Source organism: Bos grunniens, chromosome 15 (assembly GCF_055505025.1).
Source record: "Bos grunniens cultivar Pamir isolate PY7600 chromosome 15, Bosgru_T2T1.0, whole genome shotgun sequence".
Taxonomy (NCBI): Eukaryota; Metazoa; Chordata; class Mammalia; order Artiodactyla; family Bovidae; genus Bos; species Bos grunniens.
In genome coordinates this window covers 44,128,878-44,150,539 of record NC_141179.1, presented here as the reverse complement: position 1 = coordinate 44,150,539, position 21,662 = coordinate 44,128,878, and the positions used below count along the sequence as shown (strand labels likewise).

The window sequence follows — 21,662 nt, the reverse complement described above, 5'->3', positions numbered from 1 at the left end:
TTTTCCTCATAAAGGACAAACATGCATACAAAATACTGCATACACTTCCAGTGATGCACAGAGTGCCCCCTTAAAACTCATTTAAGAATTCCATGATAACATCCACATTCTATACAATTTGGAGGAAAGGGCCCCATTATTGGGATCTTATTAGACCTGAATCCTACTCTGCAGAAAACCTGGAAAAGTTATTATCAAAACTTTACCTGGCAAGAAACCAAAATCATGTCATCATCCTCAGACTTCTTCAGCCCCTCAGACTTGGCCTGATTGAATTTGTTGGTCTTGGAGGCCCAAGGGACACGACTGCTTCGGAGCTTAGATAGGTTGGTTTCCATGAGGCGCCTCTGCAGAATGTTATGAGGTTGCTTGGGGAACAGAAAGCAGAGGCTTCTTAGTGACAGGCCATGTTCCCCCTCCCCTATTGTCTCCCAGGTGCCATGGAAATAATGAAGGAGCCTCACATAACTGAGCTCCACCTTTGCCTCTTATTTATTCTTCCCTCAAGTACGGATTTCATGAGTATTATCAGAGCAGGAACTATCAGAACAGTAGTTCCTCAAATGAAAAAGCAATATGGGATTCTGGGAAATGTGAACAAGGCCAGTATTCCATGGCTAAAGAAAAGTAAGAGACTCTTGTGATTTGTACTACCTGGGCTTGCTGCCTTCCCTTCCCTTACAAGGACATTTCAGGAGAAAAGTGGCTTTAGTCTATGTGGGATAAATGTATCTTTCCAGAGAACTTATAAGTAAGGGCAGCTAATTCTCACAGGCCAAAGAAACCTTCTTAGCACTGGTTTTCAGGAGTTCTGTATACTTCTATTTCAAGTCTCACTTCCTCACAGTCTTTATCTTTTGGACTCAAATGCATATGCCTTAGTGACTTGGCTCTCTCCTGTTGGTTGAGTCATCCAATGGGGTGGATGAGGTGGGAAGACAAGTTATACCTGCTGAATAACCCTCTTAGGAGATACACATTAGAACCTGGCAGAAGCCATGAGAATCATCCTTACCATTATCCCCTGGACTTCAAGAAGCATTAGGCTCCTCCTGCTATATGCTTGTTATCCATTCTCTCTCTTAATGGGCCACTCTTAAGTGGAGTATAAAGGGGGCAGAAACTGACCAAGAAGCAGGGGGCTTAATTAGACCTTATATCCATGCCAGGATACATAATGTTAGGAAGCAGAATAAGGAATGTGAATTCAAGTGTGCTCTTTGATAGCATTTAGGAGAGTTACTAGGGTAGATAGAACTACGTTCTACTCTTTCTACTCCAAGTGGCCTCCAGAAAGTGTAAGCCACTTCTTGAAGTCAATTGACCTGCAAAATCTCTACAGGAGCACATTATTCCCAGTTTACAATAATACTTAAAATCCCTCAGAGGATAAAGCCTTATCCCAAGTATCTCCGTGACACATTCTAGACGGCATTTCAATTCTAAAGGGAAGAGAGTCACTCCTAGAAGCCCAGAGCCTAGAACATTCCCCAGCAAGGGGGGAGAATTGGAGAAGTCTTCATTATCCACCATCTCACAAATTTCTGAGGAAGAAAGGAGTCAGAGCCATGACTCACTGTAACCCTGGTGAGGCGAAGAAATAGATTCCCAAAATACACTGATTCTTGGCAAGGCAGATTCTAAATTAGCATCCTTGGGAAAAGGAGGGGGGTGCAATTAAATGAAAATGAGGGATTCTTAACTTGATAAGGAGCTACAGGAAGTGCTAACTTTGTCAGATTTCCCAATTTGACCCTGGGAGAATGCTTTGCTCTGCAAAAGAAACAGAAATTCTTCATTCTTATCTCTTTCACTCATAAGCCTAGATTTATATGAAAGCAGGTGTTTGTTTCTGTCAGATCCATGCTTAGCAGAACCAACTCAGATAAGCTGGATTTGTAGAACTGAAGACTGGAAGGGACTTCAAAGGCTGTCTAACCTAGGCCCTCCTAACCTAAAGTTTGTGGCTTTCCTTCTACAGTGGTCTTGCTGAATACCACTTTACCTGGATACTCTAAATCTTGAGAGGAGTCTAATCATCGGACAGATGAGGCAAATGAGGAAGGTTCTGAAATCATTTCCCTTGAGTCATCTCTCTTCTGATTATTCCTCCTAGACCCCTTCTCCACAGCCTATATATTAATACACACTCCAAGTTCTCATATACTGGGGAGAAAACTCCACAGAACTCCAGACCCTGTCTCTTCAATGCCACATCCTAACCTAATCATGTGCTAAGTCATTCAGTCCTGTCCAACTCTTTGCGACCCTATAGACTGTATCCCGCCAGTCTCCTCTGTCCATGGGATTCTCTAGTCAAGAATACTGGAGTGAGCTGTCATGCCCTCCTCCAGGGGGTCTTCCCAACCCAGGGATTGAACCTGCATTGGCAGTCAGGTTTTTACCACTAGCACCACCTGGGAAGCCCAATCTAATCACACCCTTGTCTTAATTGGCCTTTAATAAAGGTTGAAATCACTATTCTATTTCCTGACATTCTATATTTTTTCACTGAAATCACTTATGATCCCACAATACCAATAATGATCTCCTAATTTCCAAATCTGATAGACATTTTTCAGCCTTCATTCTCTAGGGCATTTGGCCCTGGTGACTATTCCTTTGTTTAGTAACCAAAAAAGGTTTAAGCATAACACATGTTCAATGTAAAATATTCAAATATCACTAAAGCATATACAATTAAAAGGGAAAGCTTCCTCAGCACCTCACCCTTCTTAGTTTCACTCCCTACAAATGACAACCATCAAATTTAGAAGAATACCCTTCCTTTTTTTTGCTTAGTTCCATGTGAGATCTTAGTTCCCAAACCAGAGATTGAACCTGTGCCCCTTGAATTGAGAATGCACAATTTCAACCATCACCAGGGAAGTCCCCCCAAATTTTAATACATTTACAAACATAAATAAAAATAGGATCACATCATAATACTCTTCTAAATTAAAAAAAATTTTTTTAATATATGAAAGGCATTTTTCCATGTCAGTACATATAATTATTTTCATTTATTTTTATAACTAAAAGTATTCACAGTACAGTTCAGGAGTTGAAAATTCACAGCCAATAAACTCATATGAATCTCAGAGATGCTTCTCTGTAGTCAATTAATTATGGCCTCATGTTTTAAATGACAATGTAACGGCACATTTACCTCTGCTCCCAACCAAAATTTCACTAAAATGATAGTCAAGGAGTTAGAAAGGCCTAAACCTTCCACAAAAAGAATAGTAAACAACAACAACAACAACAAAAGAGACATTGACAAAATCTTGGAATCTAAAAAACAGACCAAAAACTGGTAAATGACTAGACTAGAGAAAGCTAAATTCTTCACACCATTCTACTTCATGGAACACTAGAGTAGTAGAGGCCACCAGCTATCCATGATTTCCTCTTCTTTCTGGACAGATATGTAGATTATGTTTCCCAGTCTTTCCTGTTGTTAGATAAGGCCGTATGACTGAGTTTGGCAAGCAGAATGTGAGGAAAAGTGACACACACCTCTTCTAGGCTTGGCTCATAAAACTCTCCTGTGCACAACTCCTCCATACTCTTCTCCTATTCTGACTGGCTGAAATGGAGATGACCCCTAGGGTAACCTTCCTGGAGGTAACATGTTTAAGATAAAAAGCCACCATCAGCCTGAGTTCCCCAAATGACTACATGGAAGAGGGCTATCTTGTTGACCTTTCCACTAGAACTGTTACTTTTAAAACAATAAATTATTATATTTGAACTATTTTATACTTGGGGGTATAAAGCATATATACGCATATTAAAAAGCAGAGACATTACTTTGCCAACAAAGGTCTGCCTAGTCAAAGCTAGGATTTTTCCAGTAGTCATGTATGGATTTGAGAGTTGGACTATAAAGAAAGCCAAGCACCAAAGAATTGATGCTTTTGAACTGTGGTGTTGGGGAACACTTTTGAGAGTCCCTTGGACTGCAAGGAGATAAATCAGTAAATCCTAAAGGAAATCAGTCCTGAATATTCATTGGAAGGACTGATGCTGAAACTCCAATACTTTGGCTACCTGATGCGAAGAACTGACTCATTGGAAAGACCCTGATGCTGGGAAAGATTGAAGGCAGGAGGAGAAAGGGATGACAGAGGATGAGATGGTTGGATGGCATCACCGACTCGATAGACATCAGTGTGAGTAAGCTCCAGGAGTTGGTGATGGACAGGGAAGCCTGGCATGCTGCAGTCCATGGGGTTGCAAAGAGTCAGATATGACTGAGCAACTGAACTGAACTGATACTTGGGGGTCTAGCTGTAAAAGCAGTTTTCCTACTTAAAAACCCTGGGAAAGCTGATGAATCTTAGAGATATTAGAAACTACAGTTGGAGGGTACAATTAGAGCTGGAAAGAGATTAATATAAAGCCTGCATGGGACTCCTACTTGACTCAGACAACTGGGAAGAATGCCAATACTTTATTCTTTTTTGTAAGAGTAAATCAAAAGATTTTGGTTGGTTGATAGTTTGGCTAGGCTTAGAACAGATTCCTACAACAGCTGAGGATGAGGGTGGAGCACCCTACTACACCAGAACTGAAGGATATGAGCTTACAGATTGAAAGAGTTCACATGGAGCCTTGCATAATGAAAGATAAAAGATCCACACCAAGATTTCACACAATTAAGAATTTTTGGAATATCATGGATGACAAAGATTCCAAAAGTTTTTAGAGAGAAAAAGAAGATTCAAACACAAAGGATTAGGAATCAGAATTACATACAACTACTCAATGGTAATAATGGAAGCTTAAAGACAGTGATGGAAGCAAGGTCCAATGCTGTAAAGAGAAATATTGCATAGGAACCTGGAATGTTAGGTCCATGAATCAAGGCAAATTGGAAGTGATCAAACAGGAGATGGCAAGAGTAAACGTTGAACTTTAGGAATCAGCGAACTAAAATGGACTGGAATGGGTGAATTTAACTCAGATGATCATTATATCTAATACTGTGGGCAAGAATCCCTTAGAAGAAATGGAGTAGCCATCATAGTCAACAAAAGAGTCTAAAATGCAGTACTTGGATGCAGTCTCAAAGACAACAGAATGATCTCTGTTCATTTCCAAAGCAAACCATTCAATATCTCGGTAATCCAAGTCTATGCCCCAACCAGTAATGCTGAAGAAGCTGAAGTTGAACAGTTCTATGAAGACCTACAAGACCTTCTAGAATTGACACCCCAAAAAAATGTCCTTTTCATTATAGGGGCCTGGAAGGCAAAAGTAGGAAGTCAACAAACACCTGGAGTAACAGGCAAAATTGGCCTTGGAGTACAGAATGAAGCAGGGCAAAGGCTAATAGAGTTCTGCCAACAGAATGCACTGTTCATAGTAAACACCCTCTTCCAACAACACAAGAGAAGACTCTACACATGGACATCACCAGATGGTCAATACCAAAATCAGATTGATTATATTCTTTGCAGCCAAAGATGGAGAAGCTCTATACAGCCAACAAAAACAGCGCCCCAGGCGCTGACTGGGGCTCAGATCATGAACTCCTTATTGCCAAATTCAGACTGAAATTGAAGAAAGTAGGGAAAACCATTAGAACATTCAGGTATGACCTAAATCAAATCCCTTATGATTATACAGTGGAAGTGACAAATAGATTTAAGGGACTAGATCTGATAGACAGAGTGCCTGATGAACTATGGAGGGAGGTTTGTGACATTGTAAAAGAGACAGGGATCAAGACCATCCCCAAGAAAAAGAAATGCAAAAAAGCAAAATGGCTGTCTGAGGAGGCCTTACAAATAGCTGTGAAAAGAAGAGAAGCAAAAAGCAAAGGAAAAAGGAACAATATACCCATTTGAATGTAGAGTTCCAAAGAATAGCAAGGAGAGATAAGAAAGCCTTCCTCAGCAATCAGTGCAAAGAAATAAAACAATAGAATGGGAAAGACTAGAGATCTCTTCAAGAAAATTAGAGATACCAAGAGAACATTTCATGCAAAGATGGGCTCTATAAAGGACAGAAATGGTATGGACCTAACAGAAGCAGAAGATATTAAGAAGAGGTGGCAAGAATACACAGAAGAACTGTACAAAAAAGACCCAGATAATCACAATGGTGTGATCACTCACCTAGAGCCAGACATCCTGGAATGTGAAGTCAAGTGGGTCTTAGAAAGCATCACTATGAACAAAGCTAGTGGAGGTGATGGAATTCCATTTGGGCTATTTCAAATCCTGAAAGATGATGCTGTGAAAGTGCTGCACTCAATATGCCAGCAAATTTGGAAAACTCAGCAGTGGCCACAGGACTGGAAAAGGTCAGTTTTCATTCCAATCCCTAACAAAGGAAATGCCAAAGAATGCTGAAACTACCGCACAATTGTACTCATCTCACACACCAGTAAAGTAATGCTCAAAATTCTCCAAACCAGGCTTCAGCAACACGTGAACCGTGAACTTCCAGATGTTCAAGCTGGTTTTAGAAAAAGCAGAGGAACCAGAGATCAAATTGCCAACGTCCGCTGGATCATGGAAAAAGCAAGAGAGTTCCAGAAAAACATCTATTTCGGCTGTATTGACTATGCCAAAGCCTTTGACTGTGTGGGCCACAATAAACTGTGGAAAATCCTGAAGGAGATGGGAATACCAGACCACCTGACCTGCCTCTTGAGAAACCTATATGCAGGTCAGGAAGCAACAGTTAGAACTGGACATGGAACAACAGACTGGTTCCAAATAGGAAAAGGAGTACGTCAAGGTTGTATATTGTCACCCTACTTATTTAACTTCTATGCAGAGTACATCATGAGAAACGCTGGGCTGGAAGAAGCACAAGTTGGAATCAAGATTGCCGGGAGAAATATCAATAACCTCAGATATGCAGATGACACCACCCTTATGGCAGAAAGTGAAGAACTAGAGTCTCTTGATGAAAGTGAAAGAGGAGAGTGAAAAAGTTTGCTTAAAGCTCAACATTCAGAAAACTAAGATCATGGCATCTGGTCCCATCACTTCATGGCAAACAGATGGGGAAACAGTGACAGACTGTTTTTTTGGGCTCCAAAATCACTGCAGATGGTGATTGCAGCCATGAAATTAAAAGATGCTTACTCCTTGGAAGGAAAGTTATGACTGACCTAGATAGCGTATTAAAAAGCAGAGACATTACTTTGCCAACAATGGTCCATCTAGTCAAGGCTATGTTTTTCTCCAGTAGTCATGTATGGATGTGAGAGTTGGACTATAAAGAAAGCTGAGTGCTGAAGAATTGATGCTTTTGAACTGTGGTGTTGGAGAAGACTCTTGAGAGTCCCTTGGACTGCAAGGAGATCCAACCAGTCCCTCCTAAAGGAGATGAGTTCTGGGTGTTCATTGGAAGAACTGATGTTGAAGCTGAAACTCCAATATTTTGGCCACCTAATGAGAAGAGCTGAAAAGACCCTGATGTTGAAAAGACCCTGATGTAGGGAAAGATTGAAGGCAGGAGGAGAAGGGGACAACAGAGAATGAGATGGTTGGATGGCATCACCGACTCAATGGACATGAGTTTGGGTAAACTCTGGGAGTTGGTGATGGACAGGGAGGCCTGGTGTGCTGCGGTTCATGCGGTCGCAAAGAGTCAGATACGACTGAGCAACTGAACTGAACTGAACATATTACAATATTAGCATAGTAGGAGAGGGGACATGATGGAGAGTAATAAGAGAATTAAGGAACAGTTCAAAAATTTTTTGAAGTTTTAAATTATATACATGTATATTTTTGATAAAATATAAATTTTAAAAATATACCCTATACATTAAGAAAGCATATAGCCACAAGAAAAACCAACTTTATGGGGCTTGAATGGAGGTATATTTTCTTCTCATATAACAAGAAGATGGAGGTAGGTAGCTGCAGGCATTAATTCAGCTGATTAACAATTTCAGGGCTATTGTTTCTGTAATTTTCATGGATATTCCCTCATGGTCTTATAATGGGTGCCCCAGCTCCAGGCATTTCATCCACATCCAAAAAAGGAGGAAGGAAGAGGGGACTCTCTGTCATCTATCCTTTTTATCAGGAAAGCAAAAGCTTTCCCAGAAGTTCCCTCAGCAGTTTTCTGCCTGTATCTTCTTGGTCAGAATTCACATGGCCACTTCTAATTTAGCCAACTAACTCTGTCTGCCAAATTGTGCAAAAACTGAAGTGCATGTACATGTGTACATATGCACACACATATATGCATGCTGATACCCCCACACACACCCCAATAATGTAACTTCAGTTCACTTCAATCCAGTCGCTCATTTGTGTGCAATTCTTTGTGACCCTGTAGGCCGCAGCATGCCAGGCTGCCCCGTCCATCACCAACTCCCAGAGCTTACTCAAACTCATGTCCATCAAGTCGGTGACACCATCCAACCATCTTATCCTCTGTCGTCCCCTTCTCCTCCTGCCTTCAGTCTTTCACAGCATCAGGGTTTTCTCTAATGAGTCAGTTATTCACATCAGGTGGCCAAAGTATTGGAGCTTCAGCTTCAGCATCAGTCCTTCCAATGAACATTCAGGACTGATTTCCTTTAGGATTGACTAGTTTGATCTCCTTGCAGTCCAATGCAGATGTAATGTCAGATTATCCAAAAACCTTAGCACCTATTTTTTTTTTCACATATGCCCTACTTTCTGCATTTTAAAACAGTACATCATCTGTAAACATATGAGTCTGTGGTACAAACACACCTCAATTTACATAACTACTAATGGACATTTAGATTGTTTCTACATGTCTGCCATTAGAAACAATGCTTTAATAAACAACTTTCCATTTTTCTTGAAACTCTCCTCCACTGGCTTCTAAAACCACTTTTCTATCTATTCTACATCTATATCATTTATTGGTTCTTTTGCCTCTGCTCATTTCCTAAATGTTAGTGTTCCTCATTGCTCTCCTTGGGTCCCCTTCTCACTTGACAAAACCTTTAAGGGCAATCTTACCTACTTTCATTGTGTAAATAACTGCCTTTATGATGATGACTCTGTCTCATGCCCAGCCTTTGTTTCTGAGTTTCAGATCCATAGAACCAATTGTCTCTTTGAACTTCTCCACTTAGACACCTCACAGGCACTTTCAAACTTAACTTGTCCCACTGATCTTTCCCACAAAACTTGTGCTTTCTCCCATAATCTTCATCTTGGTGAGTGAAATTCTGCTGTTTTAACACCTCACAGATTTCTCCCCATTTCTGCTGTTATAGCTAAGTTCAAATAATCTAAGACATTATATCATGGTCTCCTTCTCCTGCAATGGTTCTCTTGCCAGCTGTATTAAACACAAAATATGCAATTTAGCATTTAAGACCTTCCACTAACTCATCCTGCTTCCCAATCTTACCTTTATTTCCTCCATGAAGGTTTTCTATTTCAGCAAAATGACCACTTGTCACATACTACCTTGAGTAAATCACTAATCTCTCTAAGTATTACTTTTTTTTTATCAGTCTCATATTCTTCATCAGTAATAAAAGAGGTATGAGCTTCAAAGTCCTGTTCCATTTTAATGTTCTGGATTACTTCCTTTCCACTAACCTGGTAAAATGGCACCATTACCCACCCACCCATTTTGATTCTTTTGATTCTCAGAAGAGAATCAAACTTCCTAACTTTCCATCCGAAGTATATCCCGAGTTGGTCCCCAACTTACAATGGTTAAACTTCTGATTTTTCAACTTTGTGATGGTGCCAAAGTAATACACATTCAGTAAAAAAACATACTTTGAATCCGGATCTTTTCCGGGCTACTGCTACACAGCACAACACTCTCTCATGACACTGGGCAGAGGCAGTAAGCTGAAGTTCCCAGTTAGCCTCATGATCATAAGGGCAAACAACTGATACACTTACAACTCTTTTGGACCCATACAACCATTCTCTTTTTTCACTTTCTGTGTGATAGTCAATAAATTACATGAGATATCTGATACTTTATTATAAAATAGGATTTGTGTTAGATGATTTTGCCCAATTTCAGGGTAATGTGTTCTGAGCACGTTTAAGGAAGGCTAGGCTAAAATATGATGCCCAATAGGCTAGGTATATTAAATGAATTTTTGACTTAACAATATTTTCATCTTATGATGTGTTTATAAGGATGTAACCTCATCGTAGGTTGAGGACGATCTGTAGTATTGCTGCTTCCTCTGAAATTTATTTGGCATCGATCTACTTCTCCCCATCTTTACTACCTCCAATCTAATCCAAGCCACTGTCATCTCTTATCTGTGCTATAACAGCCCCCCTGGCTTGTCTTCCACCTCTTCCTTCACTCTTCTCCAAATCATTCTCTACACAGCAACCAGAGCAAGCTTTTAAAAATATGTGAGATAATATATTCCCCTACTTCAAAGACCTTCAATGACTTTCCATTGTTCTTCAGACAAAATTCAAACTTCTTACCATGGTCTATAGGGCTCAGCATCATCTGGTCCTTGTCTATTTCTCCAACCTCCACATACATACCATTATTGTTGTTCAGTCACTAAGTCGTGTCCAACTCTTTGTGACCCCATGAACTGCAGCATGCCAGGCTTCCCCGGCCTTCACTATCTCCCACAGTTTGCTCAAACTCATGTCCACTGAGTCAGTGATGCCATCCAACATCTCGTCCTCTGTTGCTCCCTTCTCCTTTTGCCCTCAATCTTTCCCAGCATCAGGGTCTTTTCCAATGAGTCAGCTCTTCACATCAGGTGGCCAAAGTATTGGAGCTTCAGCATCAGTCCTTTCAATGAATATTCAGGGTTGATTTCCTTTAGGATTGACTGGTTTGATTTCCTGGCTGTCCAAGGGACTCTCAAAAGTCTTCTCCAGTACTACAGTTCAAAAGCATCAATTCTTAGGTCCTCAGCCTTCTTATGGTCCAACTTTCACATCCATAAACGACTACTGGAAAAACCATAGCTTTGACTGGACAGACCTTTGTTGGCAAAATGATGTCTCTGCTTTTTAATACACTTTGTTGGCAAAGTGATCTCTCTGCTTTTTAATACACTGTCTAGGTTTGTCATAGCTATTCTTCCAAGGAGCAAGCAACTTTTAATTTCACGGCTGCAGTCACCATAGGCATTGATTTTGGAGCCCATGAAAATGAAATCTGACAGTTTCTGTATTTTCCCTGAAATCTGACAGTTTCCACATTTCCCCCATCTATTTGCCGTGAAGTGATAGGACCGGAAGCCATGATCTTCGTTTTCTGAATGCTGAGTTTTAAGCCAACTTCTTCACTCTGTTCTTTCCCCTTTATCAAGAGGCTCTTTAGTTCCTCTTCACTTTCTGCAATTAGAGTGGTATCATCTGCATATCTGAGGTTGCTGATACTTCTCCTGGCAATCTTGATTTCAGCTTGTGATTCATCTAGCTGGACATTTCGCATGATTTACTCTGCATATAAATTAAACAAGCAGGGTGAAAGTATACAGCCTTGATTTACTCCTTTCCCAATTTGGAACCAGGTTGTAGTTCCATGTCCAGTTCTAACTGTTGTTTCTTGTTCTGCATACAGGTTTCTCAAAAGACAGGTAAGGTGGTCTGGTATTCCCATTTCATTAAGAATATTCCACAGTTTGTTGTGATCCACACAGTCAAAGGCTTTAACATAGTCAATGAAGCAGAAGTAGATTTTTTTTAATTCTCTTGCTTTTCCTATGATCCAGCATATGTTGGCAATTTGATCTCTGGTTCCTCTGCCTTTTCTAAATCCAGCTTGTACTTCTGGACGTCCTCAGTTCACATACTGCTGAAGCCTATCTTGAAGAATTTTGAGCATAATCTTGCTAGCGTGTGAAATGAGTGCAATTGTGTGGTAATTTGAACATTTTTTGGCATTGCCTTTCTTTGGGATTGGAATGAAAACTGACCTTTTCCAGTTCTGTGGCCACTGCTGAGTTTTTCAAATTTGCTGGCATAATGAGTGTACTTTAATAGCATTATCTTTTAGGATTTGAAATAACTCAGCTGGAATTCCATCACCTCCACTAGCTTTGTTCATAGTGCTGCTTCCTAAGGCCCACTTGACCTCACACTCCAGGATGTCTGGCTTCAGGTGAGTGACCACACTAATGTGGTTATCTGGGTCATTAGGAGCTTTTTTGCACAGTTCTTTTCTGTAGTCTTGCCAACTTTTCATACATTTTATATACACACTCAAAATCCCTTTTCCATTCTAATGCCTTTGCACCTGCCATTCCCTCTGTCTGAAATGTCCTCCCCCTAATACTTCAAATAGTTAGCTTGCTCTCATCATTCAAGTCTCAGTTCAAACATTACTTCCTCAAAAATATCTTCCCTGACCATACTATTTAAAAGAGGTACTCCACCTCTTACTAACATATCCCACTATTTCTTTTGTAGTAATTGTAAGTTCAGAATTATTTTGCTTATTTAGTTGTTTCTTATTTCACTCCCCCCACTAGAGTATTAACTTCACAAGGGCAAGGGCCTTGATTGTGTTGATCACAGCTATATCTCCAGGTCTTGATATAATACTGGATGGACAAATCTCTATACTTCACTTTTTCAAAAAACTTTTCTTGATCAACATCATCTAGTTCTTACTTTCAGAATTAATACTGAATGAACAAATCTCTACACTTCACTTTTCAGAAAGTTTTCTTGATCAACATCATCTAGTTCTTTCTTTCAGAATCCCTTCAATACTCATACATTACATAGTTTGTACTACTTGCATTCCCACTCCTTGAGTGTTGCTTTGTAAATTTGCTTAAGTGGTTTATTTTATGTCTATTGAAATATTGGCTTTCCAAGGGCTATCTTCTACTTTCCAGATATCCTTCAAGATGCACCGCACTAGTCAGATAGCTGCTGCAGATACTATGGTGGTCTTTTGGACATAACTATCAAGTCACCTTCCTGATGTGGATCCTGCTTTATGTTTTAGTTCAACAAGGCCACTACTAACCTAAGTAGTCCCAGGTTCTCTACTGTTTCCGCTAATGTGGCTGCTAAACCTTAACCAGCATTTAGGCATCTAAATCCCAAGCAGGCAAGCTCAAATGTGAGGTCTTTGTATTCTAGGTAGCACAGCTGAGGTTAAATATTAAATATTTCTTCTAACCAGTCTGTAGAGTGGGAAGAAAAGTGAGTTGAGAGGAAGCAGGCTATACTGCAGGATACCATGGGATCATGATTTAAACAAGAACTTCTAAGGTCACCTTCTCAATCACTTACCTATGCTGCACTGAATCCACACAGAATCAGTCTAATAGATCTTTGTGGTCCATAGGATGGGGCTTCCCTGGTGACTCAGAAGGTAAAGCGTCTGCCTGCAATGCAGGAGACCTGGGTTCGATCCCTGGGTCGGGAAGATCCCCTGGAGAAAGAAATGGCAACCCACTCTAGTACTCTTGCCTGGAAAATTCCATGGACCAACGAGCCTGGTAGGCTATAGTCCATGGGGCCACAAACAGTTGGACACAACTGAGTGACTTCACTTTATAGGATGGACCAGACTGGAAAATAGAAGAAATTACAGAAGTCTGCCTTCTTTGTAGTATTTACTCTCAAAGGAGAAACCCAAGATTTCTAGCTTAGCAATAGAACACTCAGAAATAGGGGTCAGCAAATATGGCCCACAAGTCAAATCAGCCTGTTGTGTACTTTTGTAAATAGTTTTATTAGAACACAGTCAATCCCATTTGTTTACTGTCTATGGCTGCTTCTGCATTATAACAACACAGTTGAGTAGCTGAGACAGAGACTGGCCTGCAAAGCCAAAAACAATTACTATCTGGTCCTTTACAGAAAAAGTTTGCCGACTCTTGACTTAGAATATTGTTTAAAATATATGCACTTTGGAGTCAGACAAAGCTGGGTTCAAGTTAGTAAGTACCCTACAGAGCTCTTGTGAGGATGAAATGAGATGGTCCATATGAAGCATTTAACGTTGTGTCAGGTATAGAGTAAGCACGCAAATGTTAATAATTATATGTATGTGTATATATGTATTTTAAACCCTCATGTTCAACTTAAAATTGAAGCTGATCACTTTTTTTTTTTTTATTAAAAGGGCATGAAATCAGCTTACTCCGTTTTCATCCTCATGTATAGTTTGTAGACAGACATGGACTCCTGACTGACTCTCACTTCAAGCCCAATATACATGTCTCTATCTGGTCTTGGAAATCTAAAGGGGCACTAATTTCTGTGCTTTCTCTTTATTTACAAGCTGAATATACAACACGTGACCCTTTCTACACCACAGAAACACAGATTATCCTTGGGATTACAGCTGCTCAAAATCACATGGGATCACCTAAGGCAATCTGTGACATTGCCCCAGGCCTTCTGTGTTCTGTCTCTACTTTTGCCTTATGACCCAATAGTCATGCTTTTTCAAAGAGAACAGCCTTATTCCTGAGACGGTGGTTTCTCAGTTACCCTTGGTGGGCTGCATTATTGTAGGAAAGGATTTATACAGGGGCAGGGAATTCAACCAGATAACCTATAAAGTTCTTATTCTGAGGTTCTTTAGGGCATGCTCTGGAAGCAGCCTCCTCTCTATATATCACAGTCAGTTGACTCTCCAGGGGATGATAAAACTCTAATCAGATGTTGTTCTCCATCACGATTGTCATACCAGGCCAGAGTAGTCACTGCTTCCACTGAACATCTCTAGTGTTGATTGACTGTAATATCTTGACATGGCATAAGCTTCTTGGTGGTATTATTCATCTTCTTATGGAACTATCTATTCAACATCTACACTTGAATAACTAATAGACGTCCCAAACTTAACTTGTTCAAGAATCAAATTCCTGATTCTTATTTCCTATCCTTAACTTGCACTTCTTAGCCATTTCAGTGTATGACAAACTTTATTCTTCCAATGACTAGATCAAAAACATTAGCGTCATTCTTGACTACTCCTTATTTCAGATCTTTAATCCAACTCTCAACTAAACTTGTCAGCTCTGTCTTCAAAAGAACCCAGAATCTGGTCTTTTCTTGTCCTCTTCACTGCTAGCACACTACTCTGAGGTACCATCATCTTTACCTAGATTACTATCTAAATGCTAACTAACCAGCTTCCTAACTAGTCTGCCTGCTTACACGCTTGCCGCCTACAGCCTAATCCACACAATAGTCTGGTTTGTGAAATGTCACATCATCTCACCCTTTTGCAAAAAGTTTTCCACCCGTTTCCCTTATCAGATTAAATATCTATAGAGTGACCTATAAGGCTCTAATTACTTTGGACTCCCACTATCTCTCTGATGTTGTCTCCTATCACTTCCTCTTGCTCATTTTGCTCTGGCCACAATGGCCTTCTTATAATTCTTCAATCACATCGAGCACAATGATGTTTGAGCCTCTGCACTGGCTGTTCCTTCTGCCTATAACATTTTTCCCCAAGATATTTTGCTCTCTCATTTCCTTCAATATCTCCTATAGTGACATCTTACCAGAGATGCCTTCCTTGATCACCCTAGATAAAACAGCAAGGCTCTACTTCATCCTACCTGGCCATTATACTCTCTATTCCCTTATCCTGGTTTATTTTCTCTATAGCGCTGATTACAACCCGATATAGTATATATTTACTTGATTTATTTTCTACCTTCTCGCCCACAAGAATGCAAGTTCTGTGAGGGCAGGAAACCCGTTTTGGTTCACTATTATACCTTCAATACCTAGATTATGCCTGACATGTAAAAAGTGCTCAATAAATATTTGGGGAATAAATAAATCAATTGGTCCTATCCTTCCCCCTATCTATAAACTCCTTGTATAGGTAAACTTTGTTGTTTTCTTCTGTGTGCTCCTAGTACTGTGTCCTGAACACAGCTAGTTTTCAAATAATGTTTACTACAATTAGGATTTGATCATGGCTCTGGAAATCTTCAGTTTGCCTTAGATACTGATTTATACTGCTATTTCATGCTCCTCTTCTAAAACTCCAAAGTCCTCTGGATCAAAATCTACAGCATTATGGATGTCTTGTGGCATTATGAAAAATTAATCTATAGAGTAACACCCAAGGCTGCCCTCATTGACAGAGATTCTGATCAGGAGGATCAGATACTCAGTGTATTCCTTGTGGCTGCTGTGTCTGACTCTTTTTTGACCCCATGGACTGCACCCCACCAGGCTCCTCTGTCCATGTGATTTCCCAGGCAAGAATACTGGAGTGGGCTGCAGTATTTCCTTTTTCAGGGGATCTTCCCAACCAATGATCAAACCTGCATCTCCTGCATTAGCAGACAGTTTCTTTACCACTGAGCCACCAGGTAAATCCGTACTCAGAGTACAGGGCTGGTTATTTCACAGTCGGTTGGCTTTGCTTTATTTCCTTCCCCAGCCTTTTAATTCTAGTGAGTTTTCTTAAAGCACTTGGCTATACGCAGAAGCAATCACAGATAAAAAAGCAAAACTCTCTTTTTATTCCTGAATACGTAAGGATATACCCTGATGGTCAGTACTATTATCATATAGGAAAGACAGCATATTATACCATGACATGACTATTTTTAAAAGTTGAAAAGTCTTCACCTCAATGAGAAGAATATTTATTAATCTGGTAGCTAAAAGAAAAGAAATTAGAATACACAAAGTTCCAAGAGTGATTTTTTTCTAGCTTCATCAACTTGAATAATAATAATAAGTGAAATAAAATATTACTCACTTATATCTCTGATTTTAGTTCTTAATCTAATACACGCACACACAAACATAAGAAATAAGATTAATTTCCACAGTAGACTTTGTAGCAGCCAACTACACACAAACAGGAATAGGGCAAAGGCACTTCCCTGGGGCCAAGAGAACAAGACCACGTTTGACTGTCTATGGATGCTCTTTGCCAATAGAAAACAAAAAGTTGGCCGGCTGGATTCAAATAGTGAATATTATAGAAACAGCATGGTAAAAGGTAGATAATTCAGACTACTAAACAATATAATTCTAATATAGGTCACCAGTATGAAGAAAACAACCTATCTTCTCACTAGCACAAACCCCAAAGTCAGTGAGAACTAATTCATCCTTTCCCTCCTATCTTCCTCTGGTGCCGCCCCTTCCTTTTCTTGTCCCACTTCTATTGAGTTTGTACTATAGACTTATATCATCAATTTTGGGCTTCAGTAGTGGCTCAGGTGGTAAAGAATCTGCCTGTTTTGTACTATAGACTTGTCTAATCAATTTTGGTATCCTCCAAATTTCACTTCGGTGACAGAACATTGAGTCAACACTGGTCTATACTACCAGCTATATCCATAAAGACAAGTGACACAGTACTTCTAAGATTATTTCTAAGATTATTCAGAGGCAGCAGCATAAGGTCCAAGAAAGCTTAAGCATGCCACTTCACCCCAGTACTCAGAGCTCTCCTAGCCCTATCTCAGTCTGCCTCAGCATCTGTGACTGGTTCTAACTCTTCTGTGCAATCACTTGCATACTCCAGGTGTGAGAACAGTGAGAGAGTATCAGCTCCCTGGCAGTGGAGGGCAGTGGGGAGAGAAACTGTGAACCATGGGTTAGGGTCTCACAGTAAATTGCAGTGTGTCACATCCATGGCAATAACCTGCTTTGAGGATGTTTCTTCCTTCCGGCCTACTGCCTGTTCCATATTAGCAGCTCCTGTGTGGCTCAACTGAGACAGACTGGAGTCAGAAAAGCAGATGGAATTCTTCCTACACAAGGATGAAGCAGTATAAAGAATGCTTGGCAGAAGAATGGAGAGGCAGTTCCTCAGGGCTAGGAAACTCCTCGACATCCCAGGACAACCAAATGTGAAACATCTTAAATTCAGCATGAAGGGGGGAAAATTCCACACTTGACTTATTTTTCTATTACTGTTTATTGGCTCCTGAGGCTTCCAAGAACTAGGATTATTTTGGCCTGAAAGTAAGAAGATTTATACCAAATTTGCTAAATGAATTTCAACTGCTGTAAAATGGAAGGAAGGAAGAAAAACAGTCATCTCTTTTCTAAGAATACATTTCATTTATCCACCACTCTAAGTTAGCATGAATCAGATTACCTATCCTGTGGCTTGTTCAAGTAAAACATCCTTTAAAAAACATAGCGGGATAACTGAGTAGACACCCCCTGCACATAAATAGCTAAAAATAATTCTCTATCACAATGGGGGAGGGCAAATCTGATCTTGATATCTATGTCTCATTAGAGTTGATAAAATTTTTAAAAAAAAGAAGTGGATTCAGCAGCTCTGCCCTCCATCCCCAACATGTGGCTGGAAATGGCAGTTTCAGTGGTCCAGGCTGATACCCTCTTCCCTGACAAATTAAACATTCCAAAAGCTCAAAAATACTGGCAAAATTATACAAAGCATCCACTTCATTTAAAAGACATTTAAGTAATGCTTCATAAATTATTGCCTAGATGAATAAAGTGATTATGAACTTCAAGAAAACAAGTTAAACTACAAGAAAATTCCAGATGAAAGTACAAAACTCAACATCAATTTGGCGCAGCACCACTACAGTGAATTAAGGAGGGGAGTTTGATACAGTTCTTTAAACTAGTAACCTTTATCCCCCTATAAGATCCCCCCTATAGATAGAGGACAGTATGGTCTTTGAACTCAGACTCCAGTTCTGGAGTTTCTCCTTCTTAATGCCAAGAACAACCTTGCTAGGAAAAGAAAGAAAGAACTGCGGGAGCCCCAGCACAGATCTAGCTCCACACATTAGCCGTTGAAGAGAGGGAGCAGCCTGGCTTTCTCCCTCTATCCACTCTTTGGGGATGGAGCAGCAGGAGAGGAAAATGATGAAGAGAGGTCTGGGGCTCAGGAAACCTTCACGGTCACCCTTTTCTCTCCCCGTCCCCTCCCGTTGGAAGGTCAAGGGTAGATGAGACCAAAATCAAACGGAGAAGTAGATTTTGCACAGAGGGGAAATGGATTCAACAAAAGCGATCTGGATATGGTGACTGCCCAGGAAGCCCCCTTCCCACTTCGTTCTCTCCTCCTCACACCCACTAGGAGTCACAAGACGGGCCAAGCAGCCTAGGAGGCAGCTGGAGCTACCCTGGCCGCGAGGCTCAAGGCCCGGGCAACCAAACTGGGCACTACGAATAAAGGAAAGGGGAGCTGAGGGTAAGAAGGCAGGGTCTCTTCTACTCCAGAGGAGAAAGAAGGGAGGAGGGTGCGCTGAAGGGAGAGCGAGCTGGAAAAGCTACTCTGGAATCCTGAGAGAAACTGAAGCAGGGGGATGCTGGATGGAGCGGAAACCCCAACAGAGCTCCAGAGACAGCGGACAGCGCTGGAGACGGAGGGGGCCGGGCCGGTGACTCAGTGAAAGCGGCGAAGGGCGGGCCCCAGGAGACCTTACAGCGCAAAGGTGACAGGCCACCTCGCGCGGGGTCCCCGAGGCGGGTGCGGCCGCGGGGGCTCACCGTGTCCTTGGACGAACCCAGCTTCTTGAGGCCGTCCAAGGGCAGCAGGTCGGCCGAGTCCTTGTGGATGAACTGCACGGCCTGCTTCATTCGGCGCTGCTGCCTCAGCGACGCCGCCTCCCGCATGTCTGTCTCCTTGCGGCCGCCCTCGGTGAGGAGCCCTGAGTAAAACATCGCTGAGGCGCCCGCGGCCCAGCGGCCCCGTCGCTCCCCGCTCCACGGCCGCCCTCAGCCTCGAGCTCCTCCAGCGCAGCGAGAGCCGCGCGCCTCAGTTTTTATACCCGAGCGTGACGTCACGCGGAGCAGTCTGTGTACGCGCGGGGGGGCGGGGCCGGCACAGCGCCCCCAGCCTGCGCGCGGCTCCCCAGCGTTTCCCGCAGCTGCCCACCACCGCGTCAGCCGGCTGCGGGGACAGTGGGGGCGAGGAGGAGTGGCCCTAGCGGGACTGACCCGGAGAGCCAAGAGTCTACTGCGGCCACTTTACCCAACCGGTCCCTCCCGTTGTAGGTGCCCAGCATCCCCTGGACCGAGATGAGGTGTGGGGTGGGGGGCGGGGGGGCGTTGGGGGGGTGGGCAGTTTCCGAGCAGCCTCGCCCACGCCGGCCGCCGCCACCACCTGGGTACAGCTCACCTGTCCACGACGTGGCCGACCCCGGGATCACAGACAGCTGGGCCATGCCCGGAATCCCGCCGTCTGCGCCGCTGCTCGGCTTCACCAATTCCCACCTCCGCGCTCCTCCTGGAGCCCCAGCGCTCAAATTGAGCCCGGGATCCGGAGGAACGGGCGCCGCACTCTGAAGTTGGGATAGCTCTGGATTTCTCCAACTTCAGATCGGTCCCCACCCACTAGGCCACGTGACTGGGGAGGGGGCAGCCCTTGAGGGCCGGCCAGAGTCAGCCTTCTGGGGACCCTCCTCCTCCCGGTACTCGCGCATCGGAGCTGGGGAAGCAGGGCCTGGCGGATGCCTGCCAGTCAGCCTGGGGCTGAGGAGTGGAGAGGGTCCTCGCCCGACTGCAGAAGAGTACGAGTCCTGCACTCGCTCTTTGGAAAACCCGGCAGAAAAGCACGTTTTTTCTCAGCCAACACTCGGGCTTACGGTCCAGAGGGTCGTTCACTGGTCTCTCCAGCATGCCCGGGAGCAACTGGAACCCGGTTTTACTTGTGAATCTTTCATCTTTTCAAGTCTTCTAATGGAGCCTTCAGGCGTCCTGGGCCCTGGCCTCGACGCTGTGATTTAGTACAAACCGTGTTTCCAGGCTAGAAACCACCACCCTACCCTGTACCACCCCATTTCATGGGAGCAGGCATGAAGCAGAAAGATCTGCTTTCTGGAGAGAACCAACAAAAGTAACAGTAACATTTACTGAGCCTTTACTACGTGCCAGGCACCAGAATAAAGACTTAAAATTCAGTCTCTCATTGAATCCTGGCATCAGTTTATGAGAAGGTATTATTGTGGGTACTCAGTGGCTTCAGTAGTGTCCGACTCTTTGCAACCCCATGGAGTGTAGCCCACCAGGCTCCTCTGTTCATGGGATTCTCCAGGCAAGAATACTGGAGTGGGTTGTCATGCCCTCCTCCAGGGGATTTTCCCCACCCAGGGATGGAACCCACATCTGTCTTCTTCACTGGCAAGCGGGTTCTTAACCACTAGCGCCACCTGCATATTATCCTCATTTTACAGACAAATATCTGAGACCTAACTGGTCTCCTGAATGTGCCTTGGTTCCTTTCCAATCCATAGTGTGCTGCTGCCAGAGCAATCTTTTCAAACTGCAAATGTGGTCATCTCACATCCCTGATTAGAGCACCACGAAAGGTTTCCTATTGCTCTTAAAGACTCACTTCTTGCCTGGTCTGCACCCACCTGGATCTCCACTCTGTACTTCAGCCTCATGATTTGTCTTTCCTGCAGTTCCTTGCGGAGAAGGCAATGGCATCCCACTCCAGTACTATTGCCTGGAAAATCCCATGGATGGAGGAGCCTGGTAGGCTGCAGTCCAGGGGTCGCTGGGAGTTGGATACGACTGAGCAACTTCACTTTCACTTTTCACTGTCATGCATTGGAGAAGGAAATGGCAACCCACTCCAGTGTTCTTACCTGGAGAATCCCAGGGATGGGGGAGCCTGGTGGCTGCCGCCTATGGGGTCACACAGAGTCGGACACGACTGAAGAGACTTAGCAGCAGCAGCAGCAGTTCCTTGGAGGAGCCATCCTCTCTTGCCAAATGGCTTACCTTTGAATATCCTGTTCCTTC

General features: G+C 42.6%; 1 protein-coding gene across 2 annotated transcripts in view; it reads right to left on the bottom strand.

The window, feature by feature from the left end:
- Nucleotides 1-20,242, bottom strand: part of NRIP3 (nuclear receptor interacting protein 3) — a 28,364-nt gene extending 8,122 nt beyond the window's left edge. Inside the window, exons 1-3 of one of the 2 annotated variants that reach the window (XR_015142088.1) lie at nucleotides 20,035-20,226; nucleotides 19,404-19,564; nucleotides 207-368 (exon numbers count right to left, since the gene is read on the bottom strand). Coding sequence is in view for 1 of the 2 variants with exons in the window: in XM_086340145.1 (XP_086196271.1) it covers nucleotides 207-368; nucleotides 19,404-19,564; nucleotides 20,035-20,080 (369 nt within the window). In the remaining variant the exon portion in view is untranslated. Of the gene's footprint in view, nucleotides 1-206; nucleotides 369-19,403; nucleotides 19,565-20,034 lie in introns of both variants that reach the window. The other variant, XM_086340145.1, reaches the window with a different exon arrangement.
- Nucleotides 20,243-21,662: the final 1,420 nt, after the last annotated feature.